Source organism: Lupinus angustifolius, chromosome LG17 (genome assembly GCF_001865875.1).
Source record: "Lupinus angustifolius cultivar Tanjil chromosome LG17, LupAngTanjil_v1.0, whole genome shotgun sequence".
Classification (NCBI taxonomy): Eukaryota; Viridiplantae; Streptophyta; class Magnoliopsida; order Fabales; family Fabaceae; genus Lupinus; species Lupinus angustifolius.
Window position 1 is genome coordinate 17,338,678 of NC_032025.1, and position 18,845 is coordinate 17,357,522.

The following is an 18,845-nucleotide window of genomic DNA, read 5'->3' on the forward strand; positions in this document are numbered from 1 at the left end:
CGGCCAAATAATATTCTTCTTTTGGGCCGATTAATACTCGCATGAATACATACACTTATTAGCATTTTACATTTATTATGAACATTTCATAGAAAAGATATCACTTTGGTGACTTATTGTTTAATAGGTTCACTTAAAATGTCAAACAATTTTATTTTCCAAAATAAAAAACCATTTAATTGAGTTTGATTCAACACTTAATCCAACACATCATATTATTTATATTCATTTATAAATACATATATCTACTATAGCCTATTGGTAGCATTGCATCATTCTCATCATAAAGATTTGCATTTCGAATTCCATTGCTAATCCTTTTGAATTTTCCATTAAAAATATATTACCATTTTATACCTGACTAAACATGACAAGAAACACTGTCCAAACGGAAACAATGCTTCAATAATAACAACCCCTTAATAATGCAATCAGTCATCAATCAATGCAACAAATCATGATGTGTTGTAACCATTTAAACAAATAAATCAGATAATATATGTAAAATAAGACATGTTCACATAATAGACTCATCACAAGATACATAACACAACATCAATTTCTAGTTTTTGGATAGAGAAATTAATTAGTAAGTGGTACTCTCAACATAATGATCAAATATTACAAATTAGTTATGTTAAACAATAGCATTTCTTTTGACCGACTATTATTCACATGAAAAAAAATATAATCGTTACATATTTATTATCACACGTATATTATTATTTGGCCAAATTGTGTATTCCTTTGGGCCGAACACAATTTGCATAAAATAATCTCATTCTCATCTTTGTAATTTTAATCAATTTCCACACTAGAGGTTACTTTAGGGCAACATATTGTATTAATTAATTCAAAATAATTATCAGACAAAAAAGAAACAATATGGGCTCACTAAAAAAAATATGATCTTAGAATTAAAACTTTCAGATTTGATATCTTTTGTAATTAACAAATCTAATCCCATAATATAATTTCAAATAAAAAAAAAAGATATATTACAATATATCGACATATAAAAATGGATGCAATCTTATATTAAATGCAAATTGGATCCGATTGAAGAAAGAAATACAAATGCAAATAATTATTGAAATTCCAAATCCAATATGATCATGCATATTTTAAAACATATATGTAACACTATATATATATATATACACTTTCGCATATTAACATGGTAAATGTATATATAATTTTAAGCATCAACCATAATCATTATATATATATATATATATATGAGGAGAATCCGTTTACACCCAAATTAAGTTACACTAGTTACATTCAATCTCAGTCATTCATTTTCTAAAATTTAACAGACCAAATGGCTAATTCAATAAATGATGAGAGAGAAAAATAAAAATATTAAATAACTTATTGCACTCATTCATTTGGTTCATTGGATCTGAGAAAATGAATGACCGAGATTAAGTGTAATTAATGTAAACGGATCCCTCCTCGTATAATATATATGTCTTTAATCAGTCATTCTAGACTTCACAACAACCTCAAGCTGGAAGCAATTATATAAGTATATATGTACATTTTAATTCGTAGTATATATACAATGTCATGAATTCTAGATTGTATAGGTATAATAGAAAAACATGTCTTAACCTATATATATCTTATGCATATACTTTAATAATTTGCAAATTTGTAAAGTGACAAAAGTCAATATTCAATAGTAAGGCATTAGTGCACATGTAAGATACATAATGCATAACAGAGTCATAATACAAATTACTCATGATTCAAATAAGTAGGAACATATGTAAAATATTCTTATTATTCATAAATACTCAATTTTCATAACCAATAGTGGAAGCATAAAAATCCCAAAATTTAAAAATTTGGATTCATAAAAAATTGGGGAAAAACATCTTTAATGAATAATCATAAAATTCAGAACTTAAAACTATGATATCACTTGTTAGAAATTTCCTTATGATTGAGGAAATATCAATCCTTAGATCTTGAATCTCATGATTCTCACACATAATATAAAACACAAAGGTACAATGTCATACTTGAATCCATATTTTATAATATACTCATTTGATATACATTTTGAAAGAGTTTTTCTATGATGACCTTTCTCAACCAAATCCTTAATTCCTTTTGAGACACTCATTTTTCTCTTTCGGGGAGAGGTGAAAACTATTTGTGATTTAATGTCTTCGTGACCATAACTATTCCTTATGTTTTAACTTATATGGTTCTCATTATCCCCTATAAGTCTACATTTTGAGTATTTACGCATTAAGCTCATATCCGTTATCAATTTTAGAAATCTTATGAGTTGTGAGAAATTAGATTACTTGTTTTGTAACTCTCAAAATAAATAGTCAATATAATTATATTAAATATTTGATATTCACTTTAATTAGAAATTATGAATTTCTAACACCTTCTTTTATAGATGTTGTCCTAAGTAATAATTTTACAAAAAAAACTATTTAACTTTTTTTTTTGTTTTCAACAAGATATTTATCGTTTTTACTACTAAACCTTTTATAATATATCTCTTATTTTATTCCACTACCAATCTCTCTTTACAATAATAGGAATGGAAGCATACTTATCGATGCTACATTGTATGGGCAGGTTTAATTAAAAAAATGGTGAACTGGTCCCCATACATAGAAAGATAATGATATAAAATTTATAATTATATTAATCAAAATGGGTAAAAATCAGAAAATATCAGTAAAACAACTTCATATCTGTCAAAATTGGTTTACACATAAAAAATTCAATATTTTTAAAACAATACATCAATAATTCAAATCTTGAACATATAAGTGGCTCATCATTCTGTAGACAAGTTGGGGTTACTCCCCCTCATTTTTTTCAAATTTATTATAACATTTTTTACCTTTTCTAGAATATACTTTTTTTTACCTTCTACAATTTGTATAGTCCTTTTATAAATTTTAGATAATGCATCAAGTTCTTTTATATATGTAGATTTTTGTATTATTTATAATATTATTATTTTATTTGAGTTCATAATAGTTTTATACTTATGAAGCAGATTAGGAGGTAACATATTCTCTTTGTCAAACTTTGCAGCAAGTCATAAGATCCAATAGATTTTTATAAACCAATTAATATCAAAGTTATAAAAATTGTTTCGTGTCAGTCGGTTCAATCGGTAAACTCGTCTGAATATCGGTACAATATAACAATTATACTGGTCATACATACACTGGTAAAAAACAACCATGTTGGTCGGCTTTCAATTGAATCGTACCGGTCATACCAACCAGTATCATTTAAAATCATTTTTTTAATGAAAATGACTTATTTTTACCAAAATATTTGTAAGAGTGATCAAACACACAACTAATATATTTTTATATTTCTAAACCATGGTCTATCATCAATGGATATAATTTTGTTTTAACAAATTGTATAAATAAAAGTTGTTATTATTCTCTTTATTGATTGAGAATAAATATTTCCTCATAACAGGAGATAAGTTATCTCCTTCCGCCAGTAAAAGTATGACATGTGTACTATTGCTTTAGTTTTTAAAAATATTTTTGTAGAAAAATAATTAAATATGTCACATGTCATGATTTCAGTGGTTAGGGGAGATAAAATATCTCTTCATGTCAGGAGATAATTTATTGTCTTATTAATTTTTTCAACATTAATATTAGTATAAAATATATGTATATCTAACTTCATTATATGCGGTCTAATCAATGAACCCTTGGTTGAACCATTGTGTGTTTGCTGACCAATATTCTTATTTTTTTGATATTAGGTATATACACAAAATTTCTTTAAAATTTTCAACTTGTGCCTATAATTTTCTTAAAGTTTCTATAGAGAAGGACGTTATTTTCCTTCAAAGTTTTCAACCACCTATTAATATATGGCATTCTGAGGTTAAGGAAATATATCAAATTCAAGTAAATTTCATTCTTTTTTATGTTTTATGCAACATGTATGTGATAAAATTATTTACAACGTGTGTCACAAAATTATTAGCAACTTATATGTTACATAGACAAACATAAAGACATCGGATATACTAAAGGGAAAAATTGGAAAAAATAAATTATGTCTGTTCAATTACATATTTACTCTTTAATCATGTTTTGACTTATATATTACTATAAATATTCTATTATAATGTATAATGAACTACTAATTAAACAACCAATATGACAAATGTTATAATAATAATAGATAAACAAAGTATTATTAAGTCTTCCTATCGAAGCCTACAATTTTCTATTTAAAAGTATAAAGACTGTGTACATAGTTGACAACTTGACCCCACTTTCCTTTGAATTATTTATCTTAATGAAAACCTTGTTTCATTTTAGACCTGCAATTAAAAATAGTAAAGCAAAGACAACCGCATGAAAACCCATATAGAAATTGTCATTTCTTAAAATGAAAACTTTGATTGTGGAACTTTGGATTAGGTAAGACATCAGCTCTTTCATTGTTATTTAAACTTCGTATTTACATATTATTTGATTTTTACTGAAAAAGATGGTATTATTCTAACACAAGGAGTCGATTCTAAACAATCGAGAACTAGTACTAGCAAAAGAAAAATTGTGATGAGAGAATGTGAAAGATATTCTTAACATTAAAAACTACATAAACATTCGGGAAACACATCTTCTATCATGAGTTATGATTGGTTAAAAATATTTAATAATTAAACTTTTAATTTAATTATATTTTTCAACAAATTACAGCATCAGACATATAAAATGATACTATTTGTGAGACATCACATTGCATAAAAATGCAAGCATTTTTCACAGCAGAAACCAATACAAAGACTAAAAATGTTATAGTTTGAACAGTATTGTGACTTCTCTCTGAATGTATATATATACACATATATAACATATACATTGCCATAGTGATATTATTCACTAGTATTTATTACAAGACACTTTCAACTAGATTAACCATATAAATAAAAGTAATTTTTTCATGATTTTTTAAAATGATTCTAATATTACAATATTAACATCCATATAATTACGGAAAATATTTATAAGATTCTTTATAGGTGCAGACTTACTCTTGCATTGCCACTTCAGATGGAAACTCGGTAATAAAGAAAGATATAAGCTTTAAGTTTAATTAAACTAACTCTTACATCCTTCATATTTTTTAAATAAACAATCAAACCAATCATTCTAACATTTAGATCTCATATCAAATTTCCAAAAATCCAAATTATATTTCATTTATACACGATAAGATTAATATAATTTATTTCTTAAAATACATATAATTTGAAAGTATTTGATTATATACTTATTGATTTTAAAATTTTCTCAAATTTTAAGAGAAATGACCTTAATGATATATAATTACTAATCAATAATATCATCAATGATATATAGGGTATTCGAACTAAGATATATGATTTTAGTTAGAACAATTCTATGCCAATGATTTACACGTTTGGTGGTTATAAGCATAATATATGCAAATAATATTATATAATAAACTTCACTTTTGGTACATCACACTTGTGAGTTCTTGGACTTTTTACACAAAGCCCCCAATTCATTGAATTGGTTGAACTAAAAATTATAGTCGTTCTTATAAATCTAAATTATACTCAACTTTTTAAAGGTAGGTGCAAAGCATAAAGAAAGAAAAGGATATCATTTGTACAATATTGATTTCGCACTTGAAAAAGACAAATAAAACCAATTTCTCTGGCCTGAATCCAATGCATATTGTAACACAAATCTACAAGAAAGAAACACTGCATCAGTAAATTAATAAAAGTAAATTCAGTTTTGCTTGGTGTTTTTCATATTTATCTACTCTTGATTGAGAAATCATGAAGCTAATTACAATGGATTACAACAACAAAACATTAATTTAGCTGTCAGCTACATCAATTGAATATCGTTGTAATGCTCTATCATAAATCATGTTCATGGATAGACAAAACATTGATTTTTATGTCTTTTTAAATCATTTCGCCTATGATTTTCTAGGTCTCCATCTTCTTGTAAGAATTAGACTAACTTCCATATGGGGTTTCTACAAGTCTTCTTCAGACATATCTAAACTACCTAAGGCGTGATTCTACCATACTTTCCACAATAAGAGCTACTCTAACTTTCTCCATAATGTGTTGATATGTAATCATATCTTGCATGCCTGGTATGTCAATTCATCCAACATAATATTCTCATATCTACTACATGCAACCTAATACCTTGTTAACATTTTATCATACAATATTCAACTTATATAACATCGAATGTCTGCTTGAATTTTGTAGTTTATATCTTCTTCAATTTCTCCACTATCTTACTTGATATTAAGAATTAGATCTCTCCCGCAAAAACTAGTCACTAGTTCTTCATCTCCAACATACTTTCCAAGAAAATCACAGAAAACAAAGAGAAAAATATTTTCTGTCCGATCCCTGCCCTTAATTTTCTGTCCGATCTACAAAAATATTTTCATGTTTAACTTTTTATCGAATTCCCCTTTCTTAAACTGTGTTTACTTTACAAAAGCAAAAAAATAAAGAAAAGAAGGTTAAGTAGGATATTCCTAATGATGATTCATCATCCATGTCCAATTTTTTAATTTTTTTTATAAAATTAACAATGTTTATAAGCGCGATCAACACAAATATATAATTTTTTATAGAGAATAATGTATCTCGTAGTCTGAGGAGATTCTTAAATTGGTGGTATCCATGGAATAAATATGAGCATCAATCACAGAGAATGAGTATTGAAGGCAATGAACTTTACTATCAAACACAAGAACAAAGAAGAAGCATGCTGAAAAGAAAGAGCAACAAGATTCTGAAAAATACCTCTTGATTTCTTTTATTATTGAATGAATATAACCAGTAGAGTACAAAGGAATATATAGGAAAGGAAGAGCCAATAACTACCCTAACTAATTTGCACAAAATTGAACAGAAAAATAAACTTTCCTAAAGAGGAAAAACGGAATAAACTGAAAACTGAAAACAGAAAACGAAATTCTAAAAATGGAAAGCAATGACAGAGATCATTTTTCATCTTCAATTGTTTGATCAAGGGAAACTTGTGGTTGTTTTGTCATCCCCCCACAAGCTGGAATGTGAATGTTGGACATTCCAAGCTTGGATGTTAAGGAATGAAAAGGAACATTAGGAAGAACTTTGGTTAAACAATCTGCAAGCTGATTAGTAGTGGAAATAGGAAGAAGATGAACCACACCTTCTTGGACTCTTTCTCTAATGGAGTGACAATCAATCTATATGTGTTTAGTTCTCTCATGAAACACATGATTAGCAGCAATGTGAAGAGCAGATTGATTGTCACAATAGAGCATGATAGGTGTGACATTGGTGACTTGCAAATCAGGGAGAAGAAAACTCAACCATCTTGCCTCACAACCTGCCAAGGCCAGAGCACGATATTCAGCTTCTGCAGAGGACCTAGAGACTGTCCTCCGCCTCTTGCTTTTCCAGGAGATTAAGGACTTACCAATGAAGAAGCAAAACTCAATGATAGATCTTCTAGTGTCAATGCAGGAGCCCCCACTGAATCCAGAAACCTTGGTGTCATTCTGAGATAGAAAGAGAAGACCTTTACCAGGAGCATTCTTGAGGTACTTAACCACTCTTAAGGATGCTTCATAATGAGCATTAGTGGGTTAGGCAAGAAACTGACTTAAGTGACCAACAAAGTAGGCTATGTCAAGCCTAGTGTGTGTCAAATATATTAGCCTCCCAACCAATCTTCTATACTTTGAAGCATCACTGAGTTGAGTACAAGATTGACTATATAGCTTTATTGCAGAATCCATAGGAGTTGTGGAAGGTTTAGCACCAAGGAGTCCTATATCATGAAGAAGGTGTAGGGAATACTTCATTTGACATAGATTGATGCCATCTTTTAATCTAGCAACTTCCATGCTAAGGAAGTATCTAAGCTCTCCAAGATCCTTTATGCTGAATTCTTTGTTGTTGAGGAACTTGAGTTGATCAATTTCCTTCATGTCATTACCTACAACAAGCAAGTCATCAACATACACTAGAAAAATAGTGAAACTATTAAGGATAGATTTGGTAAACAAAGAATAATCAGCCTTGGATTGAGTAGTTAAGACAGTAGTGAGTTTGACATTCCATTGCCTACTTGTTTGCTTTTATTCATACAGAGATTTCTGTAATTTACAAAGCAGAGAAGTGTTCTGTATGGGCATGCCTGGAGGTAACTTCATGTATACTTCCTTCAATAGATCTCCATGTAAGAAGGTTGTGTTGACATCCATTTGGTGGATATGCTAATTGTGAATGGAAGCAAGAGCCAATAATACCCTAACAATGATCATTTTAATGACATGACTAAAAGTCTCAAAATAGTCGAGACCATCAGTTTGAGTATACACCTTTGCAACTAATCTTTCCTTATATTTATCTATAGTCTCATCGGCTTTATGTTTGATTTTAAAAATCCATTTACAATCTATAGCTCTCTTGTCATTAGGCAATTCAGTAAGTATCCATGTATTGTTCTCACTTAAGGCCCTTAATTCATTATTCATGGACACTTTCGAATGATCATATTGCATAACATCTTTATAAGAAGATGTCTCAACATGGGAGTTAAGGTTGAGAATAAAATGTTTATATCTGGCAGATAGTCTGTCATAAAACATATAGGTAGTTAAAGGATATTTGGGTTTAGATGTGGGAGCTAGATAAAAGGCAATGATAATCTTGGAGATGTGTAGGTGGACCTCTTATTCTTGTGGATCTTCTAAGGTTTGGAATGTTCTATTCAAGAGGAGGAGCTTCATTATCAAGAGCTTGATTATCAACAATTCTTTCTACATGATTCTCCTCAACAGATTGCAAAGATGAAGAGAAATCTAAGAAATTATCATTAGAGGTGAAAGAGGAGGTAGGTAGAGAAAAATCATCTTTCTTATGTCAGTAACATCAATATCACTAGTGTGAAAAGGAAAAGATTGCTCATGAAAAATCACATTTCTAGATATGAAAGTCTCTCTAGAATTCAAGTCATAAACAACATATCCTTTTGTGCCATTCTTAAAACCAAGAAACACACGTTTTCTAGATCTAGGATCTAGTTTCTTTCTATGATTAACTAATGTGGATGCAAAGCACAAACAACTAAAAACTTTAAGGGTCATGAGATTAGGATCATGTTTAAACAAAATTTGATAAGGTGACTTATTTAATAAGTAAGGACTAGGCTGCCTATTTATGAGAAAAACAACACGACTTACTACATAATTCCAAAAGCATTTAGGGAGAGAGGACTGAAATAATATGAATCTTGCTATCCCTAATATGTGTTGATGCTTTCTCTCAACTATACCATTTTGTTGAGGAGTTTCAACACATGTGGTTTGATGCAAGATACCTTTCAATGAAAAGAAATCAGTAAGCTTAAATTCAAGGCCATCATGAGTCCTTATGCATTTAATTACAGCATCAAACTGAGTTTTAATAAAATTGACAAAGGATTTCAACAGAAAAGAAGATTCAGATTTAAGTTTCATTAAGTAAATCCATGTATGTCTAGATTTATCATCCACTATAGTCAAGAAATTCTATGACCTAATATGGATGGAACAGAGAGGGGCCCCATATATCAACGTGAATGAGATAAAAAACATTAGATGATTCTGAGGTACTAGATTGGAATGGCAATCTTTTATGTTTTCCAAAATAACATGCATCACAAGGATCAGTATTGGTTCTAGTTTGAATAAAAGGGAACTATTTGTTCATGACCATCAGTTTTGCATGAGATAAGTGACCTAGTCTCCTATGCCAAACATTATTGTTAAAGAATCAAAGCTATTGATATAAGCAGTAGTGTGAATAGGTAAGCTAGTGTTAGTGAGAGCATATAATCCCTTCCTATTTTCAGCTACACCAATCATCTTCAACGTATTCTGATCCTGAATCAAATATTTCAATTTTGATAAAACTAACTTGCAATCAAGAGAAGATGTTAGTTTAGATGTGGATATTATATTGAAATTAAAACTAGGAATATAGAGAACATTGGATAGATAGAGATAAGTTATGACTTCACTTCCATCAGGCAGTTTAACAGTTATAGGTTGGATGTGATTGAAGGATTGGAACTGAGACAAGGTGTAGCACACATGATCTGTGGCACCAGTGTCTAGGATCCAATCCCTTGATCTTAAGAATTGAAAACAAAAAGTCTTACCTGAAGGATTGGAACTCATCTGATTAGTTATGTTAGAAGGTTGGTTATTATGATGCTTCATCATGGATATAATGGTATGTTGTTGATCCAATATAAAAGGCATAGAAACCTTGATTCCTTCTTCTTTCTGATCCTTATCAACAATTTTTTTATCAGCATCATTGCCTTGCTCAAGACTAGTGACACTGTTTACATTGCTATTGCTATTGAGCTTAAAGCTTGGGGGAAAAACCATGTTTTCGATAGCACACATCAATAATGTGACCACTTCTATTGCAGAATGTGCAGATTTTGTTGTTGTTACCTCTTCCACTATATCCTCTTCCCCTACCAGTGAAACTAGAAGTAGTATTTTTGTATCATTTTCCCCTCATTCTGCCTCTTCCATATGTTTCGTCTGAGTTGTTGGCTAGGATTCTTGGATCTTCAAAAGGTAGGCTCATTTATCTTTCTTGTTGCATTAAAAGAGAAAAAGCTTTATTTATGTTGGGTAATGGTTGCATAAGCATGATCTGAGATCACACAGTTGAATATTGTTCATTCAACCCTTTTAAGAATCTAATGACATAATCATTCTCCCTATAGGATTTGATAATGGGAATCAAGTGGCAGTGGCATTTGATCTCACATAAGCAAGATGATATGGGTATAAAGTTGTCGAGTTCTTGCCACATATTCTTTAATTGTATATAATACACATCAATGGAAAGGTTTCCCTATCTCATGCCATACAACTTGTAACTCACAAATTCGAAATTCATCACCTTGATAGTATCTCTCTTTGAGGTCATTCCACACCTCATAAGTTGTTTCTAGCCAAAGAACAAAAGGGGCTATAGAGGGATCTAAGGTTTGATTTATCCAGGACAGGACAAGGGTTTTGCATCTGTCCCAAATTGGAAATAGAGGTTGGTCAGGTGAAGGTTTGGGCAAGGTACCATCAATGAATTAGAGTTTGTTCTTGGTTTTCAAAGCAATTGACATGGCCTTCGACCAGTTGTGGTAGTTCTTTCCGGTTAAAGGAACTGAAACCAACATTATTCTTGGGTTTCCATTGGGATGCATATAGAAGGGACTAGATGGGTCATTCATAGGGTTCATAGTCATGGCAGAGATACCAGAAGGAAGATGAGAGAAAGAAGATGAAAACAAAAGCAATAAGAGGTAAAGATAGAAGATAAAAATGCACAGTAGAGCTTTACTTATTAAAGCTCTGATACCATCTTAAATTGATGATATCCATGGAACAAATATTAGCATCATTCACTGAGAATGAGTATTGAAGGCAATGAACTTTACCATCAAACACAAGAACAAAGAAGAAACATGATGAAAAGAAAGAGCAACAGATTCTGAATAATACCTCTTTATTTCTTTATTATTGAATGAATATAATCAGTAGAATACAAAGGAATATATAGGAAAAGAAGAGCCAATAACTATCCTAACTAATTGGCACAAAACTGAACAAAAAAAATAAACTTTCCTAAAGAAGAAAATAGAATAAACAGAAAACAGAAAATGGATTTCTAAAAATGGAAAGGAATGGCAGAGATCATTTTTCATCTTCAATTGTTTGATCAAGGGAAACTTGTGGCTTTTTTATCAGAGATAACTCTCCTCCTTACACCAATTGCATAATGGCACATATCTATTCATTTTTATATTTTTTATTTTCTTTCCATTTTATCTCTTTCACTTTCATGCTCTTCATTCATTCACCCTAATACACTTAAGTGAAAAATCCACTTCCACTTTTCATTCACTCACAACACCTCCTTCTCTCTCTTCAAAATCTGTTATTAATAAGTCCTAAGTTTTTTAGCTATGTATTGTAAGCTTTTGTTACATTAAGTCCAAAATAATTAGTAATAGAAGAAACATAAAATAATTCGTTAACTATATTAGCCATTAGCCACATAAAATAATTCATTAACTTTTGGACATGAACAGAAAAAACAATCAACATAGAAAATAAAATTTGTTCCATATTTGTTTCCTTTATCATTTATTGACTTTCCTTCATTGTCAAGTGAATAACAAATGAAGAGAGAAGAGAGAAGAAGTTGTTGTGTGAATTCTTCTTCTTCCCAATGAACATAAGAGAAAAAAAGAGAAGTGAGAGAAGAGAATATGCAGATTTATGAGTGAGTATGAAAATTTGTGAAAGAATATGCAAATATGAGAGAGAAAAAGAGAAGAAGGAGATGCTGTGAGTGAATGAGAAGTAGAAGTGGATTTTCTTTTAAATGAACTTGGGTGAATGAACAGGAGAGTGAAAGTGAAGGAGATATTTGAATATCTTGGTTTCTAGTAAGAGAAGAAAATCATTATTCATGAAACCAAAATATAAGAAAATAGAAAGAAAATAAAAAATATAAAAATAAATGGACATGTGTCATAGTACAATTTGTGTAAGGAGGGAAGTTATTTCCTCACACCAAGAAATTCATTATTCCCTTTTTTTTTTATATGTATAGATAGTTAGAGATTGGCTAATATCTTAAATTTGTCCCTTTGTAAAGAAAATATAAAGGCACCAGTTCCACTATTTTAATTTTGCCCCTCTATTGAATACATTCAAATTATAGAAAATATCTGTAAAGATATAGTGAGAATTAGTCAAACGGGGTACTGTGACTTTAGAAATCTAGAAATGTCCACAAAAATATCATGGCCAAGATTGCTACCACATTTACAATTACAATAATCATAATCACAAACAAATTTTATAACTTATATCACTAAAAAAATGATATAACAGTTATAATATCTCAAATAGATTTTGTGTTTTTTAAATAAAAAAGGTTTGAAGACATGTAAAATAAAAATGATTAGTATATCAGCGTGGATAGAATGCAAATAAACATGTTGCTGTTCTTCTCCAACTCAACGTAAATTTTGGAAAGAGAAAGACAAATTTCAGATATTGGTTAATTAGAAAATAACATTCAAAAGTAAAACAAAACTAGTTTACTAATAGCCCACGTGAAAATAATATTAGAAGATATTTTTTAGAAATGTTGTAGTGAAAGAGTTAAAGTTAATTCTTAATAATTAAAGTTGATATTCAAAACAGTATGATGGCGAGTCTTAATTATTGTGATAAAAAAATCTTAAAAATCTAAAATTGTGTCGGAGGGGGAGAAATGTTGATTAATGCTAATATGTCAGTCTTATGACCTCATGAGCTTTAACTATCGTAAATGGGTCAAGTCATCACGTTGTACGTTTTTCTGACCAAAAAAAATCACGTTTTATGTTTTTTATTTAGAGCTTAATTTGAAAATGACCGAAATGCGCATGCAAATTCCAAACATCAGTCAAATGTTTAGTTTTTATTTTGTTTAAAGCATGTGTATCTTTTTTTATGTATACCAAAGGACACGTGTTGAGAATACTTAAGATAATAATATTCATTGAAAAACTAAAAATATTGATTCCAAAATATAATAACCAAATTTGGAAAATTCCTATAAAAACTCGAAATAAGACCTCTAATTACAGTATAACAAAACCCCATATCAATTGATCAACGTAATTGATGATCAAATCTTTGGTTTCGCACAAGATAAGGAAGTTATTTAACTTTTTATTTGTTTTGGATACTAAATTGAAATATATGAAAATTGGTTGTTGACTTGTTGTACAAGGCATGGAACCGTTTTAAATACGTCATGGATTTGGTTCCCTCATTTTACTGATCCACTAACGCTTGGTTATAAATATTTTTCGCCAATGATATTTTATAAATACTGTCAGTACTTGATTTTTACTTAGAAAATCTGTTTAATTCTCAGAAATCATCGACAACAATCTTAACATCATTAAACAACTTACCAGACAACACTAACATAGCCAACTCCACTTAGTACATAATTGATGAGCATATGCGTAACAATTAAGAATGGAGTACCACCAAAAAAGACAAGGGATATTTCCAAACAAAGGAATCAGTAAAAGATGATGAGTTAAAAAACTTAGGGACATTGCTATTAGTAACATGGAGAGTAACCAAGTAATGCCTTCATTATTGGCAGTCAAACCCGAACTATCAATTTACATAATAAAAATCATCTTATTAGAAATTCGAATTTCCGAAAACTTTTGATTGCGCAAATAGTGTACAACTAATAAATTGGATAACCATCCAGCCAAAATGACTATGTAAGGGTTATAACTTACAGAACAAAGCAAAGCTCTCAAGTAGGAGGGGCAGTACCCTGATCCTTGGCTTTGAGGCTCTCTAGACATTCCTTGGCGCGATGAACTTTGGACTGGAGATAAAAACTCCCATTCTTCGCATTATTCTCAAACATTGTGTTGTATTTCTGCATAGAAGAAGTATGTATAAGCAAATATTATAACGACAAATGGGTCATAAGTAAAACACAAATGATAGACCAACCCTCATAATCTCTTCCCAAGGAGTTTCCTCGGTCACACCAAGAATTTGCCGAGCCTCTTGCTCAGTCATGACTTTGCTAGCTCTTCGAAGAGTATTTTGTATTGTCTCTTGTGCAACACCGTTTTTTGAGGCATCTGGAACAACATAATGCAAAGAGAACGACAGGATTTTAAATTGCTATATATATAAATTAGCTAAGGCACGATATGAGTTTGATTTGCTAAAAAATAAGCAACATGACAAAAATAACTGATTTTGGTTGATTTTTAAAGTAATCTAAGTACTGTTAAAAATCAACATAAGAAAAACCATAACTCTTAAATTTTTATTACCCACTCAACTTGGTCACAATTTCGTCTATAAAACACTACAAAAGAAAAACAGCAAGAAGCTTTATCCTTTGAGTGATGAAAATTAACCAAACATGACACAACTTTAGTAATAAATGTGTTGTTCTATCCAGTAATTATGCATATAAAATATGTACGAAACTACGAATTTTCTTATATCCTGCATTAGTCATCAAATGGCTAACAACACAAAATTGTCCTATGACTCAACCATTTGTGTTCTACTGTAATGTCCTTCAATATGCATCAGACGCACACACAGTAAGTGTATGGAAGAGTGAACAAAAAAGGTATTGGTCAAACTAAGGAGAATGTGAAGGAGCTAAAATTTTCAGGTTTATAAGTCACAATAGGAAGCTATACAAGCAAGTTATAGTACAAACATAAAGGAAAGAGGCTAGTGTATCATAAATCAGTTAGGATACTGCCAAGAAGAATGACTAATAATTTGATCTATCTACTGTGGACGCTCGATTGTTACTGCAGTAAGAACCAAGATCTTTGCATTTTATAGAGAGGAGATTCACTGAAGACTTGCAACATAAGGAAGTACAACATAAATTCAAACAACCACAATATGTATAAGGCTTTGACAAGCATTTTGTGGTGTAAGTGAGGAGTTTCCATGACAAATGGATTTGGACTTTTGATCTAGGTTCAAAACTAAGCCCATAAGCATTTGCACTCGTAAAGCATGAGCTAACAAGCAACTTTTAAAGAGATGCTTTGGAGACAACAGGGACTGTTTAGTGGATTAAAGGATATAGGGGTCGCTAATGATGTCAACATCTTATCTAAGTACAAGAAGGATGTATAAATGAGAAAGTGCTTCCACTAAAGTGTGACCTTAATGCAACCATGAAATTGAAGAGAAAGTTTTACTGTACTGCAGTTAGACCTGCAATGTGACATGGATCATACTGCTAGACAGTGAATAGCCATCATGAGAAAAAGATTAAGGTCATAGAAATGCAACTGTTATGATTGGTTAGTGGGAAAACTAGTAGGATTTACTATTTAGATTGCAAAAAAGAAAGTTGGAGCAGTTTCCATAGAGGACAAAAAATTATGGAAAGCCTTTTTAAGATGGTTTGGTTATGTAAAACAATAACCAAGACCTTACATAAACCTTGGTAAGATGTGATGTTTCATACTACTAGCCTATAAAGACAGGAAGCAGAAATTCTTGTCTACTCTGAGTATTAAACCACCCCAGTGAGAAAAAAGTGACAAGTGGCACCACCGCACAACAGCACAAGCCATTGAATTGAAATTTGAAAGTAAATTAATTTAATCTGGCCAGTTACAAAAGTGTATACAAGAAATCTTCCAGGTAAAGGGAGACCCAAAAAGAAATAACTATCAAGCTATTTAAGCAAATGAGTATATGATACAGAAAAGAAATAACTAGCAAGCTATTTAACTAGACTCAATAAAAATGGAAATCATCATATATGGGGCTTGAGAAAAAAGTAAAAAACCCTTGGGGCAAAATGTAATGATCTGCAAGTTGAATATAAAGCATGCAATATCTATTATAAGATCTTCTCACAATATCCTATTCAACCCCACAAAACTAAGACTCCGTTCAGTACTTTTTGAATATGAGCAATGAGAACTATACATACAAAACTAATCAACCAACAACTTGATTCTGAACTCATCCCTTCTAATGATTCAAACTTTTTAACGCTATCAACTTTATTCCCCTACAATAAGGATTCCATCTCTGGTATAGTCCACGAAATCACCCAACCCCTCCATTAGAATTAAAATCATAAGTTCATAACTACTAGAAATCTTTAGACACCAACTACATCCTTAAAATAGTGCAGAAACTGAATACATGCAAATCAAGTGATATAACGATTTTGGAGTTTAAAATAGTTTGGCAACATTTGCATTTGGTATATATCCAAGGAAATAAACAATTTTTTTATAAGTAAAAATTGAATCATCAAGACACTCAATAAAATAAATCACAGAATTGAATAGTAAATTAGCATGAGGTTAGTTAGTCATACAATTACAAATCCATTCAGCACCATAGATTTGGAAAACTTACTGGCAAGTGCTTGGCGATATGCCTGAACAACTGCTCTTGCCAGGATTCCCCCACCCATCACAATCAAATTCGCAAGAATCTTCGAAGCCTGCATAAAACGTTTTAATTTTAATATCTTATCTAGAAACCAGGAACTATCAAGACATTGAATCATAGAAAATACCATTTACAAATAGAAAAAAATAATGATATTAAAGAAATATTATCAGATGGAGAGAATAAGAGAAGGGTACAAGGCATCCTAAAAAACAACAAAACTCTTTTTACTGAAACCCCTTTGGCAATCAAAACAGAAGTGATTCGTTAAACCCAAACAATTATTTTTCGCCAGGATCAACATAGATTGGTCATACAATACACTGTGTATTATAAACACTCTCTTATGATCTGAGTGCTTCAAAAGGGCCCAATTCAATCGGGGGAATCAAAAGGGATAATTTATAATTTTCTGTACGATTAGAAGCTAAACAATGAAACCCATATAACAAAATTTATTAGAAAAAGAAAAGAAGGGCGCATATGAAGTTACCATGGCTTGAGAATCAACAAAATGAACCCTTGTAATAAAAAAGCTTGGATTTTTTCTTGAAGAATCAGAAAATTTAGGGTTATGTGACCCCAAATTGAGTTTTCAGGCACGAGTTGGTCTTTGTGGGAATGTGACACAACAAAAGCAGCGTCAATTTTTTTAGGGAAAGAGGTAAAAGTGTAGAGAATGAAAATAAGGGGACGATGGCAGAGGCTAGGGTTCCAATTTGGGATTTCTAGAACTTGTGTCTGCTCATGAAACAAGGATAATAAAGGATTGGAAAATTCTAGATATTGTGATTATTTCTATATTTTTTAGTTATATTGATTGATTTTTTAATTTTTAATGATACAAATAGCTTTAGTACGGTAGTATGACTTTTATTTACTTATACACAATACTAGCAGTGTACCCTTGCACTTGCACGAGTCGTTTCTTTGTTTATGCATAATGCAAATATAATATACATATATTTTATAATATCAATAAATCATGTATTGAACCATTATATTTTTCCATTCATATAGGTGCAATATTAACATTGATTTTGAGTGTATATGTAGAATATTAACAATTATAAATGATTATATAAAATATTTGATTCTTAAATAACTCAATAAATAAAATTCAAATTGTATTGGATAATATCTCATCTCTATATTCTGTATATAAAATTATAAATATAATGAGTTATTTTTGTATCATATTTTTTGTGATTACGTTTATAAGTATTATATAAAGTCATAAGGATTTTTTAGCATATATCTTAAATACTTATGTTTTATTTTAGATTAATGTTCATTGTGTATAAATATTTGAATATATTTTTAGCATTCAAATATTGTATAATTAAATGTTATTTATTTGATTATGTTTTAGCTAATAATCATTGTATGAAAATAACTCATAAATTAAAAACACACTAAGTTAGGATATGACAGATATTTTTATGATAAATTTAATCAAAATAATAAAAAGAGTCTAATAATTGATTTGTTATATTACTAATTAAAATACATATATTTTTCATGAATATATATATCATTGTTATCTTTTAATTAAATAATATAATGATAGTAACTAAATACATGTGACCCCGTGCATTTGCATGGCTAAAAACACGCATGTTACCCGTACATTCGCATTACTAAGAAAACACATGTTACCCATGCATTCGCATAGTTAAAACGCACATATAACTGATACATTCGTATTATTAAGAATATACATCTTACTTGTGTATTTGTATGTTTAAGCACATAAG

General features: G+C 30.2%; 1 protein-coding gene across 1 annotated transcript; it reads right to left on the reverse strand.

Annotated features, from left to right (window-relative positions):
• Nucleotides 14,201-17,870, reverse strand: LOC109330549 (mitochondrial import inner membrane translocase subunit PAM16 like 2-like). The gene is made up of 5 exons (XM_019564775.1): nt 17,681-17,870; nt 17,582-17,643; nt 17,053-17,140; nt 14,638-14,771; nt 14,201-14,560 (listed from the first exon to the last, which is right to left on the reverse strand). Exons 2-5 carry the CDS (start codon nt 17,582-17,584, stop codon nt 14,432-14,434), a joined length of 354 nt encoding a protein of 117 aa, XP_019420320.1. The 5' UTR covers nt 17,585-17,643; nt 17,681-17,870; the 3' UTR covers nt 14,201-14,431.